The sequence below is a fragment of the Clinocottus analis genome, unplaced genomic scaffold (genome assembly GCF_023055335.1).
Source record: "Clinocottus analis isolate CAN_PGR_092001 unplaced genomic scaffold, fCliAna1.0.p SCAF_20, whole genome shotgun sequence".
Lineage (NCBI taxonomy): Eukaryota > Metazoa > Chordata > Actinopteri > Perciformes > Cottidae > Clinocottus > Clinocottus analis.
The window spans coordinates 8,135,131-8,154,513 of record NW_027175932.1 but is presented as its reverse complement, the minus strand read 5'-3'; the positions used below and the strand labels follow the sequence as shown (position 1 = coordinate 8,154,513).

Below are 19,383 nucleotides of genomic sequence, written 5' to 3'. Positions count from 1 at the left end.
CACCTTATCCCGCAGTTAGCTCCGCCCTTCTCAGGGAGCAGACAGTCGGGACCGATTCGCTGCCACAGGCCGAGGAAACAGTCGCTCCTGCAGCATTGAATCTCTCACCGCCCCGCTAAATGAGTGCGGTTCACATTGGTGTCACAATGGTTGCTGTCAGCGACTCACTGGTGCTTCGTGTAGTTCACTGGAAGCCTGACAGTTTGAGCTCTACTATAAAAGTCTGGTAAGTGTGTGGTAAGTTGTATGGTTTTAGGCGCAACGCTTGTTATCGCCTTAAATATGGATATTGTACAGCATTTGATGACCAACACTGCCCCCTGCTGCTGAGTGTGGAAACTGCATATGAGTGTCTCTTGTCTGTGCATCACGTCTGAGTGGAAATTGAAGCAAAGTGCTCCAATTCTCGCTCTACTTTCCCAGTGATGAACACAGATGATTACTTTTTACATTTGTTGCTGGGGAAAGTCAGTCATATCTAGAGGTGCCATAGCAGGCCCCCAAAGGCGTTAACATTGTTTATTAGCTACTCGGCTGATAATGTGTTCTCAGTTTACCCACAAAATCTAGTGGCACACAATTTGAAAGTTGTTATAAATCATGTTTCAAAATTAATTTGATAATTATTTCACTGTTTTAGTTTAATATGTTATACTTATTGCCACTATTATATTGTTTTACTTGATGATTAATTTAATAATTAATTAACTTGGTGATTAATATATTGTGAGAAATAGATTTACATAATAATCCCTTAAAACACCCAAACAGAACTGATGTATTATATTTCCAAAGTACACTGCTCCTAAATGCTGTGTTCTTTGAGAAAAAAGAAAATTCTAACTTGTATACCCTTTTTCGGTATATATATATATATATATATATATATATATATATATATATATATATATATATATATATATATATATATATATATATATATCTCGAACCTTCTCCATTCCTGCCCTCTTCCTCTGGAACTCTCCTTTCTCTTGCACCTTAGACATTCTCCATCACTCGCCACTTTCAAAACAGCACCCATTTATTTAAATCTGCTTTTTTCTCCCTGTGATAATATTTTTTTTTAAATTTTCAATATTGTCATCTTTCTTGTTTTATTGCTATCTCTATTGTTTGCCTTTACCATGTCAAGTGGTTTGAGTACCTTTTTAAAACACTATTCAAATAAAATGTATTATTATTATTTAAATTTGGCATTGGTCGAGCATAATTAAATATTGAGGACTGGTTAGTTTAGTTAAGATTTTTTTTATGATGGGATGATATGAAAAACAATTCTTCTTGACCCTTTGGTGTCTTGCTTTCATGGATGAATGATCATCTGAAGTATAGACAATCTTTGATTAAACTGGGTTGGCCGAGTATAACCGATTATAGCCGAGTGGTGCCGGTCTTTTTATGACGACACAGTCCGCCCGCCCCTTCCCTCAGCTCGTCCTGCTTCCCCCAACACACAGCTCCACTACCAGGCTGGAGTCTCCGGCAGCGACGCACGCAACACACTGACAGCAACTGCGACTGACTCACAACCGACGGGGGCAAAGATGGAGCACAGAGACGCCGACTTCAACATACTGTTAGCGACCGATTCGTACAAGGTAACGTTACTACACACATGGAGGTTGCAAACGTAGAGAGGCCGGGGGGCGGTAGCGGAGCGGCGGATGGATGAAAATGTATGAAGTCAAGGTGGTTTCATCACCAGACCCAAGGCCGTCATATTGCTCGCTGTGGCTGGTTTCCGTCGGCTCACAGCAGGCCGAATGGGCAGGAGGAAGAGGAGGAAGAAGATGAGAGGGCTGGTTCAGCAGAGTCAGGGTACCACATTAAACCCCCTCCTCCTTTGAGCTAACAGCTAACATATAAAGCTAGCTATATAAAACCGTAGGTTATTGCAGTTCGCCATCGGCTTTTCTGGTCGTAGCGGTATCAAGCTAACCTAGGTTAGTTGTGTAAGCTATCTCGCAAGCTCATAGTAAGCGCAAAATTATTGATGTATTCAAAATGTATGTGTGTGTGTATATGTATATATATATGTATATGTATGTGTAATTAATAATATTAAATAATATTAGCGGCTGGCTAGCAAGCGTTGGACGAATAGCTCGATGAACTGCACATCATTCAAGAGCCCAGCCAGGCGTAATGGTAGCCAGCATGTGGCTATAGACACCGAGAGGGGAAATGCCTCACTTTCGGTAAATCGAAAGTCAGAGTCAGCGTTCACGTCACTTGGGGATTATTTAGCATCCTGTGACACTGTTAACTAGCCGGGTAATGGAGTTAATGTTAGACGTCTCATGATACTTGAGACGCCCGGTGCCCTTTGAAACGATATTGTAACAGTCGGCTGCAGGCTTCCAAAGCATCGCTGGCACATATTGGGTGGCGTTAAAGTACAATGAGACTTCCTGCTAACCGACAATGAAAGCCAGGGACAAATGCACTTGCAGAAATCGTACTATCACACACGTAGCAAGTGGTTGCCTGGGACCGTTGCCCGTTGCCATGTACTGCAGTCACGCGATAGTAATCGGCGATGGTGTTGATGGGACAGAAGGGCAACAATGACAGAAGGGCGACAATGTAGGGGAGTTGGGGACGCCAGCAGAGGTTGAGTGTGAAGGACGCAACATGAGCAACCATCACATATTACAACTAAAAAGATTCAGAATGAGATCACAAAACTGCATGAAAAATAAAGCCCCCTATAAAACATTGTCATCCCTGGACCATGTTTATTCTAAAAAGTGGTGGAATCATTGTGCACATCCTCAAAAGTCCCCAAAAAATAACGGGTTGTACTTCCAGACATCATTTAAAATGCAAACATTTAAACTTCCTGATGCTTATTCTGTTATCATGCAATTACTTCTGATCATTCCATATGCTGCTAATACCATTACATGTCTAGTGTACACACACATTTATTTATTTTTTTACTGCATTTAAAGCTTAAATTGGGTTACAGTAAGAGAAAAGCTTTCTTTGCTATAATATCTCTCTCACACAGAGTAATGAACGAGTACTGTTTTTGATTCTCAGCCTGGCTCTGAGAGTCAGATTCTGGTCGGAGGTATTTTTCCGAGGTTTATCATTTAAGACGAGTGCTTTATCATGTAATGCTCAGACAACTGCTATTGCTTTCCCCTGAGATATATCCTCACACAATTACAACATGTTTTTTATTTCACGTAGTTGTAGCTATTAGATTCATAAATTACATTTTTTCGGTTTCCATTGTTGGAATAGCCCCGTTTAAGTTTTATTTTAATGATTTCATAGCTTATCTTCATCATATAAATAATGTCAAGATTGCTGATTAGTCTCGCGAAGTTGGCGGAGGAGAATGGACTTCAGGGTTAAGTGTCTTGTTAAAGGACACAACGAAAGGGACTAGCGGAGCCGGGGCTCGAACCACCGATCCTCTAATTGAAAGACAGGCATGCTAACCACAAAAACGCAATTTCAAGAACAGTGATCAAAAACACATGTTATTTTTTCTTAAAAGAAATTGGGAAGGTCCAGCATCGCTTTCGCTATCCTTCAATGGCTTTCATCGTGCTTCGGGAAAGACACTATTCTAAAGCAGAACATTGTTTGTTTCTGGTCGTGTCAAGATAATTAAAGGTTCGAGAAAAACGGCTAAATGGGGGTTTGGGTGGTTCTCATCAAATGTCTTTTTCCGTTTTTGCCAGGGGATGAGCGCCTATGTTTTCATACAAGGCTGAAGTAAAACGAAACAGTCCGCCTACCAGTGAGTCATCTAGGGCCAGCTGTCTGAGTACCTGAGTTCCCATTATGTGCTAGATTCACAACACCTGTGTTTGGGTATGCCTTGTTGTTTTCTCTGAAAGGAACTAATTCTATACAGTATGTTTGTTGTCTGTGCATGACTATGCGATACCATTTGTAGAGAGGGAGAGAAGGTATTGGCGGCAAAGCAGTCGATTGACTCTCAGACCGGCCAGAGGCCTGCTCTCTGTTCACAGGACATGAAAACAAGTCGCACCTGAATGCCCTTTTGTGTTTTGTCTGTTTGGATTGAAAAGAAAAGCTCGGCCCCGAAGCCAAGCTTGTCTATTGTCTGGAAACGCTCGTATACACATGCTCAAGTTTATTGTTGATGTGAGGATTTGAACACACGACAGGGGAGTGTCGCACAGTGCAGTGTTTCATTGTTCCAGCAGCGCCGTTGAGAAAAACAGCAGTTTGTTGGTATTTGTCCACATTTATTTGACGTGACATTTTTCTGACTCTTAAATCCCGAGAGAATTACAGTGAATAAGTAAGTAGGTCAGGGTTTAGCATTTTGTGGGGAAATATCTTCGTAGAGCAGAACGGTGACAGTGAAGGTTAAAACCTGAAACATTTAGGTAATGGGATGGTCCTATTTTACATTTTTTCACTCGAACAGCTGCTGTATCCTTCAGATGATGTTCTGTTTGGAGACAGTCGCAGCACCTGAGAAACAACCCTTCTGGTGGTCAGATTACCCAAGATGGCATCTTCAGATTTTGTATTTTGTATGGCCAACCATACAAAGATATACAGTAAAGAAAAGAATCAGATCCTTAAATTTAAGAGGCTGGAACTGACAAATGTTTGGCATTTCTACTTTAAAATATACCATCACACTTATTCAATTGTCTTATCATAGCAGCTTTAAAGTGGTGGTTGAAAGTGTTTCTAATTTACAGTTGTTCGGAGCATTTTTCTTTCGAAATGACTAAAGTCGCGGGTCGTAAAAGCTTAAGGAAGCCAAAAGGAGTCAAAGAGACCTGCAGAGTTTGGTGGCAAACCTCAGTGGCTTTGCCACCAAACAACTCTCTTCAGAATGCAGTTATTTTATGAATTGATAATATACATTTATATTCATTTGTGCAGCTTTGATGGCTGATCTTGATTTGTCATTGCAAATATTTAATTTTTAAATAAGACAGATCACCCTAAATATAACTCACAAATCACAGAGGCTACATCATCTGTATGATTTATAATCTCTGTTTCCATTTTATTTCATGTCATCATACGACTATGTTGACTAATAAGTAAATAACAGCATTAGATATTACACAAAGAGGCCTGCAGAGTGTATGTGCATTACAAACTAGCCTCTAGTTTGTGTGTATACATTGGCATGTGGACCAGTGAATGTGTAAACACACACACACACACGTGGCCAGGCCTAGTGTCATGTTGTGTGTCTTGATTCTATTTTGAGTCATCGAAAGCCCCGAGGAAAGGACAGAGACGGGGGTCAAAGAAACTGAGTAGGTCATTGACATTTATGGCTTCTCCTCTTCCCAAACTGAGGAGCGAGGGGTGGCTTTGTACCCCTTCATGCTTTATGCTCATTGTGCTGGACCATTTTCACAGGTTTATATTTGTGGCTCCAACATAAACTTTATGTATTTACGTTAGACAGTGTTTGCCAAGGTTGTATTCAAAGGAAGGACAAGCCCATGATGACCTCCTTTTGCCTTATACAATAGTGTTCCCTGAAGGCAACCGTGAGACCTGCAGCCTTCTACCATTGATATTCAGTGAGTGCAGCTTATAACATGCTGAGATTGAACCCTTGACGTCTCTGGACTCCTGCAGTTGTAAATGTATCGCCATTTAACGTTTGAATCTATATTTTGTCTGGATATTGAAAGCAGATCAGTTTGACAGCAAATATCTGTTTCATGAAAAGGTAGAGTGAGCTGTAGCTGTTACCATCATCTTATCAACACTTCACTTTATTTTTGGAAGTTGCTCCTCAAAAGCCCCATGTGCTCTGTGAAAATCCCTCATCTTGGTTTAATAGATGGCTGGTTGGCTACTGCTGACACATCTTTTTGTTTCTGGCTGGGTTTTTGTCTTTGTATCTTAAGATATGGTTCTTCTGAAGTAGGTGTGTGGGTATGTGTATGTGACATGTCTTAACATGTCTCACGCAGTACGTGATCACACACATTTGATTTTAATTGTCCATATTTCAGGGATCACTCCGTTTACCGAAGATAAGAAGATCACTGTCTGAATAAAATAGGATAATGGGGAGCGTGTGGGGAACCGTTTGCCCCGATTGTGACACTGTAGCACTGTATTATTTGGTCTAACATAATAGATTGGTTGATGGGTCTGTTGTTGAACTGGAATGTTTGCTCTAATCACAGATAATCACCACATTGGCAGCTCTGTAATATTTGAGTTGTTGCTGAATAGCTCTCTGTTGGCAGTGAGCTTCCCAATTCACACTCCCAGTCCAAGCATTACAATTTGATTTACCATTATATGTTTTGTTGCATTTGTTTTTGTCCACAAAAACTGCGCGCGTTCAGATGCGTGGACTAAATTTGCAATCAAAATTTATCCATGTTATCTGGCTACTTTCAAACGAGACTATGCCATCTTAAAGGTGTTTCAACGCGTATTTATATATGGTTTCGTCAGTTCCTCTAAAAGGCCGGTCAATCCAGTATTAAAGATTGGGAAACTTCCAAACTGCTGTTTCGAAATGCTGAGATTTCGCAAGACCTGACTCAAACCTACGTACTAGTCCAGCTAGTGACTTAATCTTACACATGTGCATATGTGTGTAGGAAGGCTAAAAAAAAATTCGATCAGAGCAAATAATTGCTCATTCACGATGGTGCTCAAAGTTGTGTACGGTGTTTGTTGTTGTTTGGGTTTCAGGGCAGCGTTTGCCTCCTGCCAGCACTTTTACACTTGGTCGTTCTGTCAGTATTCATCTACATCAGGTTATTTATTTTACATGCTGATCATGTCTCTTGTTTGCTCCGTCTCTGCAGGTAACGCATTACAAGCAGTACCCCCCCAACACGAGTAAAGTGTACTCCTACTTCGAGTGCCGCGAAAGAAAGATCGATCCCACCAAAAACCGAAAAGTAAAATATGATAAGACCGTCTTCTACGGCCTACAGTACATCCTCAACAAATACCTAAAAGGTAAGTCCTGACTTAAACTTGAAATGTGCTGCGCAAAAGGCTCATGTTTTGTATCGTGTGCCCAGTGAAATAGAAGTTCCCTTCAGCGCGACACTCGCAGTGCCCACCTCCAAACCCTCAAACACTCTCAGACTGAATGACGCTGCAGCTCTCAGCTTTTGCCCTATGAAGCCTCCCCCTCTGTTACCAGTGCTTCCTGTTTGTGTTGATACAAACGTGTTCTCAGTCAATTTATCCGATTTAAATCTAGGAAATCTAACCCAGGCATGTTGCGTTTATTAAAGTCAACTGTGCACATATTGTATTCACCAACATAATGTGGGAGCTGACCAGTGATGCGTTATCGTTCCCCGTTGGAGCATTTTTTTTTTCTTTTTGCCCTTCCCCCCTCCAGGACAAGGTCATAGTCATGCAGGGTCGGCTGCAGAACTGCATGCCTGGAGCAGGCTCAAGATTCACTGAATTGCTTAAGGAGGCTTTAGCAGGGCAGGTGCTTTTTATTTTATATCGTGGCCAGCAGCGACAGTCTTTTTACTGACTTAAACAGAAGGTTACAATGTGCTTCGCATTGATTAGCCTGTGCAGAGAATAACACAAAGCCAGCAGGTTAAGAAGAAGAAGAAGAAAAAAAGGAAGTGAAAAGAGACTGAAACGAGGCAAAGTATAATGCATTCAACTTCTATGCTCCAATTAACTTGAGTTTGTAAAGGTGAATGTTTAAGTTCGTCAGTGTGATCCTCAGGGGCATGAGAGAGAGCGAGAGAGGCGGAAAGAGAGGGAGTCGAAATAAAGAAAGAATGCATCTCCCTCCTGTCTCTTAAGAGGATTTCATGGTGCTGTAGCAGAGGTGCGGGGGAGACAGCAAGCCAGGGAGAAAGGAGAGGGAGAGAGAAGACAAAAGCACAGCTGCTCCTTCCCCGTTTGAGGGAGAAAGACCAGCTGTCTGTGCCGAGCGTCCGTCAGCGCTCAATGATTAGCCCAACTATTAGAGATGCATCCTTGATCCGCGAGCTTATGGAACCATAAGTGTGCGTCGTGAGTCTTGTCGACCGGGTCGCGGAGTGAATTTTAATCTTTCCCACTCTACTTTCGTCGAGGGAGAAGTGCAGTGGGAAACATGAATGCAATTTTCTTGAAGTCCTACTGAAAAGCAGGCACTCGCCGTGTCAGGCTTAAAAAGAGACATTACTATCGGGAGTTTTAATGTTTCACATTAAAGGGACACGCTCTTTCAGTCACTCTCCCAAAATGGAAAGTATTTCAGTAAAAAAACAAACTGCTTTTGCTCTGGGATTACAGGCTTTCATGCCTTTCAGCGAGCAGTGCTTCCTGAGGTTTTGGAAACAGAGTGTCAAATGTAAAAAGTTTGCCACCAAATTCTTATTTTTTTTTTGTATTTTGGAAAGTTTGCTTTCTAGCTAAAAAGTTAAATTTGAAAATTGATATCACTCTCATATCAGTATGGCGAATCTGAAGATGGAGCCAGCAGCCAGTTAGCTTAGCTTAGCACAAAGACTGCAAACGGGGGGAAACAGCTAGCCTGGCTCTGACCAAAGTGTAAGAGAATCCGCCTACCAGCACCTTTTTAAAGCTCACAGATTAACACAGTATATATTGTTTGTTGTAAATCACACTAAATGTGACGTGTAAAAACAATTAACACTTACAATTTGAGTGTATGTGCTTTACTTTTTTTTAAACTTGTACTCCTTTTTTCTCCTCTCCAGGAAAGGTAGTGACCCCGGAGAAGATCCAGGAAGCGAAGGAGGTTTACAGAGAACACTTCCAGGATGATGTTTTCAACGAGAAAGGGTGGAACTACATTTTGGAGGTATTTTGAAAAAAAATATTCTCAACATGATACTATTATTACTATTTCTATGCATATTTGTGAGAAGATCACTTGAGGGTTACAGAGACAATTTTCATAGACTGGGTTTATTGAAGAAAAAGCTGGTAGGACGGATACAGGTGTACATACTCACAGGTGCCAGAACATGCTAAGAGATCTATCTCTATATGTACAGACAGGCAGCGAGTCCCTAATATACTCAAATACTGTAATAGAGTCATATAGGGTCACATTCTGCAGGAGGAAAGTCTTTTTAAAAACATATTCTTGATGTGTAATGAAAGCCTGCATTCTAAAATAGGAAATATCTAAAACCGCATTTGCTGCTGTGGTTTTCCATGGGACAATCAGCAGCTACAAATGAATCGCAGTCATGTTCTGTATCCAAGAAAAGTGGTTATTCAGAGCTGCGGTTTCAGTACCTTGGAGAGAGCACAGTGCTTTTTACCAAGTATTTTTTTCAAGAAGTGTTAATGAACTCTTGTTTTGTAATCAGTCTCTTACCACATGAGCTCTCAAGCTTGAAGTGTTGTTTTTTTTTTGTTTGTTTTTTTGCAAATCACTGATTTAATGTTAATCATCCACTTGATAAATTCCGCACACATAAGACCCACACCAAGCGTCCATGTTCACTTTTGGCAGTGGTATGTATGCCTGTATATACACTGTAATCTGTAATCCATATTTCTTTTCATCCAATGCCCACGTTATTCAGTGTGAAAGGCAACACTTATTTACCTCAGACTAGGTATGAAAATGCAGAAATGTGTAAAATCTCACTGCCTTTTTGAAGGTGAAATCTCACCGGAAACTGTATCGCCTCCAGACGTGTGTCACTCTCCATCTTTCAGGTCACCCAGTCCGTACAAGCCAAGGAGAAAAAGTGTGACTCACAGTGTGAATCCAATTCTGAGTGGGCTATTCGTGTATGTGTGTTTGCAGAAATACGATGGACACCTGCCTATTGAAATCAAGGCAGTGCCAGAGGGGAGTGTCATTCCTCGAGGCAATGTTCTGTTCACAGTGGAGAGCACCGACCCTGAATGCTACTGGCTCACCAACTGGGTGGAGGTAGGTTTGCATTGTTTGTCCTCTGAGCCCAGAATGGATGGCGGGCCAATTCTTGTGGGTCCTGACATGAAACAAGTGTATTATTCAATTGGTTTGCATCAGGCTGGAGAGAGGGATGCTCTTGTTGCATTGTTTTTTTAGCTGGAGCCACACTGGGAAGTAAAAGTGAGCACATTGTGCCCTGAGCTGCTTCATATTGGACTTCGTCAGCTCTGGATTAGCTTTGTAAAGTTGAAAGCGACTGTAAATGTCTCACCTGTATGCCCTCACATAACGCTTTAGATTTTAATGTGCTACTCGTATTGCTGTGAAAGCTACTTTTCTCGGCACATCGGTAAGTTTTAATGGCAAGCTTTAATTTGATTATTGATTGCAAAATATACTGGCAACATTTATGCCCTTTTTTATTACATTGGAAAGTTAACAGTTTTTTAAAAAGCCATTAACTATTTAACTTGGCAGCACTCCGAACGACGACTCTTATCTCTCCTTAAATCTTCCAGAATTACAGCCATGTCGTGGCTTATTGCTTAATCACGGCTCGGATGTGCTGTGACTGTAGAAAAGTAATTTGTACAGGTTGGCGGAAAAGAACAAGAGCAGAGTCAGAACAAGGAAAACCCTTGTCTGGTGTCAACTAAATAATTGTATTTTTTAAGATCGTGGTCAGAAGGAAAGGGCCATTAGTTTCACCTCCTGAAGGATTTATTTTCAGGCCATTTGCAGTTAATAGCATGACTGGTATTGCACTTCCAGATTTTCCAGCATCAGGTCCCAGTTTGTATTTTTGTTTCCAAACTTTTCGTATGAACTGAACAGGCACAAGATCTCCTGAAAAGACAAACTATGCCTTTCATCATCATGTTCATACTGTGGGTGAGGTCGATTTATCAGGTGACATCAGTGAACATATCCACCTGTGATTGTCAGTCGTGTCAAAGCATGTTTAAAACACACAATGTAACAGCTTTGTGTTTTTTTCTTTTGTGGGGAAAAGGTGGCGTGGGAGTGAAATGGATTTTTGCGTTGTGAGGCAGGCGGTCTGGTGTCCAGCTCGGCCTCCTAAGTGCCACATTTATTACATTAAGCTTATGCGCTGTGTGAGTCCTCCCCGAAATGAGGAAGATCTCATGAACTTAATGCTGCTAGAACAGACTGTCCTCCATGACTCGGCAGAACTTGATTTGTTTACCACGAGCAATATCTTCTTTTCGTCGTCGTCTCTAACACTGCTCTCCTCGACTGACGCTCTCGTCACTCTTCTTCACCACGTCAGCCTTGTTCATAAATACGGCGTTTCACCTCTGGCACAACTGAGCCAATGCCGCAATTTACCGAAAGATCATCAAACAGAAACCACAAGCTGCCTTTTGTTTTGATCCATTAATGCAAAAAAAGAAAGCTTTTGACATATTGTACAAAGGAAAATTTGTCTTTGTGTATGAATCTGTGTCTCAGCAGGTTTTTCAAACCCAGTGTCTCCTGATTGTTGACTGGATTTGGATCTATAACTATAATGACACCGACACCAATGTTAGGAAGCAGTGCTCGGGCATAGTCACCCACAGCCAAGAGCACAGTCACAACTCATATATGCACACACACACTGTCCTGATAAATTTGGATACACCACATCCCCCTCTTTACTTTCTTATCTCCCTCCATTTTGTTCTGGGACGCTGACCGAGAAGTTATGTTGGTGCATGTGTTGTGTTTGTGTGTGCACGCATTCCTCCTGAGTGTTGTATTTGCCGTACTGCTGCCCCATTTTGCCATTAGGGACACACACAACGATCACATGTATTACATGTATGACATGTGTGATATCATCATGTTAAATGCAAATAGATTCCTCATGTGAAGGTCATCATGCATATAAGGCAGAGTGCTCATAACTGTGTGTGTGTTGTTGGCCTTGCTCTGGCGGTTACATGAGTTCACATTATGGTTTAGATTATGATTAGTCTGAGGTTGCATGTGAATGCTCAGGGTTATAGAGCGAAAACACTGCATGCATAGTATTAATAGGCAAAGTCAAGTGAGGAATTAGAGCTGGAAGTGTGCAGCAATGCGTCACCGTGTAGGAGGGAGGACGGCTGTACATCCAGGGGTTCAAATGTTTGTTGTGCTTGCTCTCTGGTTTACCACATGTACTTAGCTCTGATTCCCCTTTACTCACAGTTTACACAGCTCCATAAATTGTAAAATGTTGCAAATGCTCTATGTAAGTACGTAAGAGTGTCAGCTTTATGTTGTAGTGTGATCCGGTGTTCACCGTATTAGATTGATTTCTTTTTTTAGAAAAGGCATGGTAGTGACGTAACATGTAATCTACCCTGATTATATATATATATATATATATATATATATATATATATATATATATATATATATATATATATATATATATATATATATATACTCACACACACACACGTATTGTACACTTATGATAGTAGAAAGTGTGTATTCATGAAATTTCCCAGGTGGTGAGTACAGTTAAGCCTCTTGTTTTGACATTGAAATCTGTGACTCTGGTCCGGGGTTGACATGAGACATTGAGGAATGTATTTTTCCCTTTTGTGATCGCGCAGCCCCTTTTGATCACTCTGAGCCTGTTGGTTTAACACCAGTTGAATATTGGTAAAGCAGGAATATTGGAGCGAAAATTATTTGGTTAGTTCGGTGCTAAAAAAAACACTTTGGCACCAACTTTTGCTGTTTTTGTTTGACTTGGACTCAATCTTCACATTGAAATTCTTGTTTGAATAGGCTTTGAAAACAAGTTACACGTGGGAAATTAGAAGTAAATTAACGGTTGGCTGAAAATACACCACTTCTTCCCTCCATCAGACCATTCTGGTTCAGATCTGGTACCCCATCACTGTGGCGACCAACTCCAGGGAGCAGAAGAAGATCCTCGCCAAGTACCTCATGGAGACCTCCGGGAACCTGGAAGGACTCGCATATAAACTACATGACTTTGGCTACAGGGGCGTCTCCTCACAAGAGGTATACTTACCGATCCAATAGATATTGTTGAGGGGAAGTTGTATGCTTACTTTTACAATGGTGAAATGCTAAACTTGAAAAGAATTCCCAACCTTACTCACTTCATCCGGACCTTTCAACCATATCACACAGTATGTTAGTGGACCACGAGTTTGTGTTGTTTTGTCATCAACAGTAAACGCTTTTAGGCATCACAAATGTGGAAACTAAAAAAATTGAAGAAGTTGTGAATTAAAACAAAGTCAAAGTTAGCTTTATTGTCAATTCTTCAACATATGCAAACATACAGAAGACTTAAAACACGTTTCTCTCCTGTTCTATATATAAAGTCAATACAGATAATAATAATACAATGACATGCAATGTGTTATGGGACATCTTTCCTCTTTATTTCCCACCACACCACCCCCCTCCTATTTTCAGACTGCAGGCATCGGGGCCTCCGCCCATCTGGTCAACTTCAAGGGCACAGACACGGTTGCCGGCATCGGAGTCATTAAGAAGTACTACGGCACCAAGGACCCTGTGCCGGGCTTCTCAGTGCCTGCTGCAGAGCACAGGTGGACACATATACACACACACACTTTGAATTTCAGGTTGCTTATTGAAGCCTTGTCCCTGCTTAGGGCTTGTTTTTTTCAGCGCAGTCTGAATTCCTCAGTGTTTCCTGCCTTTTCCACTGTGATGTAGGGCGATAGTTCATCACTTAAATTATTCAACCTGTAGTATAAAAAACTTCCAAGTTGCTAAGTGCCAATGCGTTCAACACTCCTTTTAATGGACATGCAAAATTCTCCAAAACTTTTCTGCAGAACATCTAGTCTCTGGAGGTTAATGAATTCTTGTAAATGATGCCAATGACCAAAATAAGCTGCATGCTCGCATATTCCCAGAAAGCACAGGGGTACAGTAGGTTTGTTTCGGCTCTATTCACTTCTAGTGAGAGGCCACGTTTTGACTAAGAGCCAGGTCCGTCTGGGAGCAAACCTTTTCACCCACGAGCTAAATTTATTTTCAAATTAGAAAAAACTTTCAAAATAACAGTGGGTTGTCTGCCAAAGCTGTTGATGGAATTTAAAAAGTTCTCATCATTTGGCTGAGTTTGGTGTTAATTTGCTTCCCTGATTAGAGTTTGATCACCCTCACACTAATTATCTGGCTCATCTCTCTCACTTTGGGAGCTGGGCTGTGATTGGCTGGAGGTGAAGGTTTTGATTGGCTGCTGCCCTGACGCACATGCCTCTCGCATGTCTGGTGTTTTATGGCTCTGATCCATTTGTCCTGCGCACTCTCTTTCGCTCCCATGCACACAGTCGCTTCTTCCTTGCCACCAGGGTAGTTACTGCTGCTCCGGTGCACCCTTCTTCCTCGCACCAGTGCATTGTGGGATGGTGGCAGAAGTTGCCTTAGTAACCGTTATGTAATGGCCCTCTCCTAAAGTCCGTTTGGTTACTGCCTCAGAGGGGGGAGTCGCAGTGAAATTCCACTTTGATGTGTTTTGATGCCTCAGGAAAGGGACGAGCAGAGGTCCGGCACCTTCAGAGCTCTTTCATGAAGCACGTTAGTTATCCTCCACTGTTTACTGTGAACTTTTAATGCATTAGAAGAGAAGTAAAACACCTTTACAAATATGTGTACAGAAATGTATGTTACTATAGAAAAAGATACTAGCTTCAGAGACTAGTAATATTCAGGTTTGCACTTTCAGGAGCCACATAGCTGAGATTTACTAAATGTTTTACATGAAAGATAGAAGCCACTTTAAAAAACACGAGACAAAGTTTTCAGCACTTCTGTTGTAATTCTTCTATATATCTCTCATGACTTCAGCACATATTAAATCAACTTTCTTCAGTGCCAGATTTAACTTGGAAAGTTTGCATAAATTTATCCTTGCCTTTTTTGAAAGACCAAAAAAATATTATGCTGGTATTTAAGGTAGCTACAACAGACAGTTTTTTAAGGAAATACAATTTGGCCCTGGACTGATTTCACCGAAGACTAAATCCTGGAGTGCTCTGCCCTCTTCTGGTTGATCTGTGGTGTTGGTCTTTGAAGAAACCCCACTGACTGTCTTTAGTGGTTCTTCTCTTTGTTTCATAAAGGCATTTCTACCTTTTTTTTAATGTGCTTTTCCTTCTCTCAAATATATATTTTGCTTCCAATCAGATCAAAATCTCTTGCATGGATGTTTCTTGCTGACAAAGTTGTCTGTGAATTTCTCTGCAGCACTATCACAGCGTGGGGGAAGGACCATGAAAAAGATGCCTTTGAGCACATCATCAAGCAGTTTCCCAACGTGCCAGTATCCATCGTCAGCGACAGCTACGACATCTACAACGCCTGTGAGAAGATCTGGGGAGAAGACCTGCGGTCGCTGATCGTGTCGCGCGGTGCCGATGCCCCGCTGGTTGTCCGACCAGACTCAGGAAACCCCCTGGATACAGTCCTGAAGGTGTGGTCACGTGGACAGCTTGCCTTTCGACTAGAATCTTAAAACAAGCCCGGACTCTAACGCCCCTGTCTCTCTTATTATCCTTCTGTCAGGTTTTGGAGATCCTGGGTAAGAAGTTTGAACCAGTGGAGAACTCCAAAGGTTTTAAAGTTCTCCCTCCTTACATCAGAGTCATACAAGGAGACGGAGTTGATATCAACACACTGCAAGAGGTAGAGACACACACGTTACCTGTTGATGCAATGTACAAGCATAGCAAGAGGGTTGCATCTCTCTCATGATGTTACTGCATGTGCTTTCCCACAGATAGTGGAGGGCATGAAGCAACACAGGTGGTCCATTGAGAACATTTCTTTCGGGTCCGGAGGGGCTCTTCTGCAGAAACTGACCAGAGATCTGCTCAACTGCTCCTTCAAATGTAGCTATGTGGTCACTAACGGACTGGGGGTGAGTACTGACACGTTAGAAATTAGATATTGTAGTTTCATAGACCATTTTGTAACCGTTGTGGTAATTATACATTGAGTAATGGAACAAACAACAAAAAAATGAAAACTTAGGAATTAATAGATTTTTGCTTAAGTTTGCTTTTTAAACTTACAAGAAATAATGAGTGTTGTCATTCCTGAGTGTTGTATATACAAATATATGTTGGGTTTCAGTGTTGGTTGTACGCTGAAACCTATGATTTGAAATTCCCTCTCCACTTAAAGTGTTTTTTTTTTCTTCTGTTGGGCTTGAACAGGTGAATGTGTTCAAGGACCCGGTGGCGGACCCCAACAAGAGGTCAAAGAAAGGTCGCCTGTCTCTGCACCGGACGCCGAGTGGTGACTTTGTCACCCTGGAAGAGGGCAAGGGCGACCTGGAGGAGTTTGGCTTGGTGAGTTTAATACCTACAGTAGCACACAGACACTTATGTGCACATCAATGTTTTCGAGTCCTAGTCGTCGTCGCCCCCACCCCTCCCCTCTCTCGTCACCTTTCCTTCTGTTTACCTGCTTCTTTTTGTATTCACCTCCAGGACCTGCTGCACACAGTCTTCCAGAACGGGACTATTGTGAAGACGTACACATTTGATGAAGTCAGAGACAATGCTCAGCTGAAAGAGAGTGAGATTGAAGCGGTGCACTGATTGCAGCACTACTAAACCCCTGCCCCCACCACCCCAACCCCAAAACAAACCGGTCCCCTCAACCCTTCACCTTTCGGCCTCCGGCACACACCAGGTGGTGTGCCCTTCTAATAGATCCCACTTCCAAAGCTTGAGAATCCCCTGAAACTATCCGAAAAACCCGAGACTCCCTTAAAACCCATGAATCTTCAGCGTCAAATTCCAAACTGTGTTGTTGGTTCTCCACCAGAGTGGGGGAATCTGAAAACTCGCATACCACTGATTTAAAGGCGAACTCCCCATAAGTGTGAGGTTGGGGGGCGGGCAGAAAAGAAAGTGTGTGAAAGGTACAGTAAGCGACATAAAAGACAGACATGTAGAGGGGATGACAGAAAGCCACGCCCCCACACCACTACCCCATGTATTGTGTACAGAACTGTTAACCCTCCCCCGCCCCCCACACCCACCCAAAAAAACACCTACATTTCTAAATCTACTTAGCTTTGTCTCTTATGTGAAGGATAAAATGATGATCATATTATATGATGGTGCACTGATAACATTGACTTATAGAAGCGGACATGTTGCTTTTACTTGGAAACAGAAGATCCTGAACTACACTGTAATTATGTAGGGTGAAAGAATTAATGTCCCCCCCCCATTGTTCTTACTTTTAATTCGATGTTAGGATTCAAATGAGACGGCCAACATCTACCAAGTACTATCTGAATATTTTGTACCGTTACCCCGCCAAATCAAATATTATAGGTGCATCTCTGAAGGTATGTTACTGATCATCTGCCATTATGTTGGCCACAGAGCATTCACATCCTGAAGCTCCAGTCATACCACAGTCTGCCCGTGTGGGGGGTATTCTTTCAAAGTGATTAGTTTTTTTTATGCTTTTTTTTTCATTTCAGAATGTTTTTTTATGTGTATTACTTCAGCATTTGTGAAACTAACGAATGGGTGGAGGGGGCGGGAAAGCAAATTTTAAATTCCATATTTGTCAGAGCCCTAAAATCTTTACAAAGTTCCAAACGTTTTGGATTGGGTCTTCACGATGGCGAATGCTCTGGAAACCCGTCTTTGCTGTATAAGACTAAGAGATGATGTAAAAATAAGTAAAACAAACAAAAAACACATCACAGACATTGTTTTCACTGGAATAAAGATGATCTAATTAGGTGTTTATGAAAGACTATGTGGCTCCTGAAATGTGTGTTAAATGTTGGTCCTGCTGTATGTGTGCTTGGATATGTGTGGTTGTGTGTGCTGAGATTTTCCTCCTTTTAAAGGATTGTGTAGTATTCCTTTATGCAAATATACTTGTTGATAGGGGGAATAGAGAACACTTCCTTTTACTTTGCCGGCCTTTTATTCTGAAAGGAGACACCAGAGTTGTGACGATACAGCAGTAAGAGTGTTTTCCCACTGGGCGGTGTGAAAAAAAATTAAATAAAAAGCAACAAAGAGGCAGGAAAGTGAGACTCGGGATCAGGAATAGCTTTTCGACGGCGCTGTACCGCCCATGCTCGGGCAGTTGGTGCCGCGTATTTGCTGATCGGCAAAACGTCATCTTCGGTATCACGACTTTAACCCGTGAAGAGCAGCTGTGTGTCTGGAAAAAGGTCTCACTATGGATGTTTGTATTTATTGCCCAGGTAGAAACAGGATGTTGCTGATGATGCCTTTTGGAGTCGATCGACTTCCCATTCAGAGCATCTCAGTGGGGTCTCACTCCGGTTTGATGCTGTTATTTAGTCACATTGCTGAGTTGGCCCTCTCAGGGTGAAGGGGCTTTTTTTTTTCTGGTGCAGCTCTGTGGGTGATTTAAGAAGTGCTGTTAGCTGGTGACGTCACAGGAAACGCATTGTTTGAGACTAGAAACTAGATATTTGACTGTTTTTACAAGAGGGCAGGTTCCGTCTCTCAGACAGGCTGGTCAACAACACTGCTCGTGGTGTGCCGCAACAATGTCGCACGGTTTTCTTTATCTTTTTACACTTTATTTTCACTGTCACCGTTTGTCCAGTTTCTGGAGTAACCACACAATACAGTTCTTTTATTTCCAATTGCGGGGAATTTTTTTAGTAGTCTGATTTTACTATTTTGATACTGTCTCGGTTCTTACCTCAAAGAAATCTTATTTTGTATGACAAAGGAGAAAAAATGCCAGAAATTGCAGTAAATATCTTTATTTACACCCAATGTGGCCATACTGCCTTCTCTCTTGTACATACAAGAGCTAGTTTGAATGGAAGTGGAGAGGCAGGCTAGGAAGACGACCACAGTAGATAGTAACGTGATACTTTTCTGTGTTTTTTGTACAAATGGAAGAATATCCAAACCGGCTTGACTGAACTGGCAGTGTGACTGTCAAGCTTTTAGCTTCTGTTTGTGTGTGTGTGTGTGTGAATGTCTTGTTTGTTAAGGATGAAAAACTGTTTGTGAATACTATTTTTTCTTTCTGTTGTTGTTGTTTTATGCATACTATATGTATATGTTGGTTGTCCCAAATTCTCTCCCAACACAACTGATATTTTAACTTGCATAACTTGCTATATTGTCAACATTTCATTGATTAAAGATGCCACCCTGTCAATTTAGAATGGTTGATTTCATTTTTGCCTACTTTTGTGTTGGGTTGATTTGAAATATTTAAGTCGTTTAGTATTTTGAAGTTCAGTTACATTAAATGTTATCAGCCACTAATGCCCTCTAAATGTCTTTAAGAGCCCCGTTTGCCAAATTAACATCTTTCTGAGTCCAGTCTTTTGAAAACATAAAAAAACTATCCACCTGGACTAAACTGTTAAAGTAAATCCCAAATTACACTTAGGTAACACTTTTGAGTCTTAAGTTCTTAATACATTTCCAGAAAGTTTCCTGAAAAGGGGAACT

The 19,383-nt window shown here is 41.5% G+C and overlaps 1 protein-coding gene across 1 annotated transcript; it reads left to right on the top strand.

Moving 5' to 3' along the window:
* The first annotated feature begins 209 nt into the window (after positions 1-209).
* Positions 210-19,084, top strand: nampt1 (nicotinamide phosphoribosyltransferase 1). The gene is made up of 12 exons (XM_068586684.1): positions 210-226; positions 1,479-1,619; positions 6,822-6,978; positions 8,706-8,809; positions 9,773-9,901; positions 12,755-12,913; positions 13,337-13,473; positions 15,143-15,368; positions 15,461-15,580; positions 15,675-15,815; positions 16,114-16,248; positions 16,390-19,084. The coding sequence occupies exons 2-12, from the start codon at positions 1,566-1,568 to the stop codon at positions 16,498-16,500; spliced, it is 1,473 nt and encodes a 490-aa protein (XP_068442785.1). The 5' UTR covers positions 210-226; positions 1,479-1,565; the 3' UTR covers positions 16,501-19,084.
* Positions 19,085-19,383: the final 299 nt, after the last annotated feature.

Bases quoted from the DNA above. Each gene is read 5' to 3' on its own strand.
- nampt1 (XM_068586684.1), top strand. From the start codon at position 1,566: ATGGAGCACAGAGACGCCGACTTCAACATACTGTTAGCGACCGATTCG. The intron at 8,810-9,772 runs GTATTTTGAAAA...GTGTGTTTGCAG, and splicing joins GGTGGAACTACATTTTGGAG to AAATACGATGGACACCTGCC. The intron at 15,369-15,460 runs GTGTGGTCACGT...TCCTTCTGTCAG, and splicing joins CCCTGGATACAGTCCTGAAG to GTTTTGGAGATCCTGGGTAA.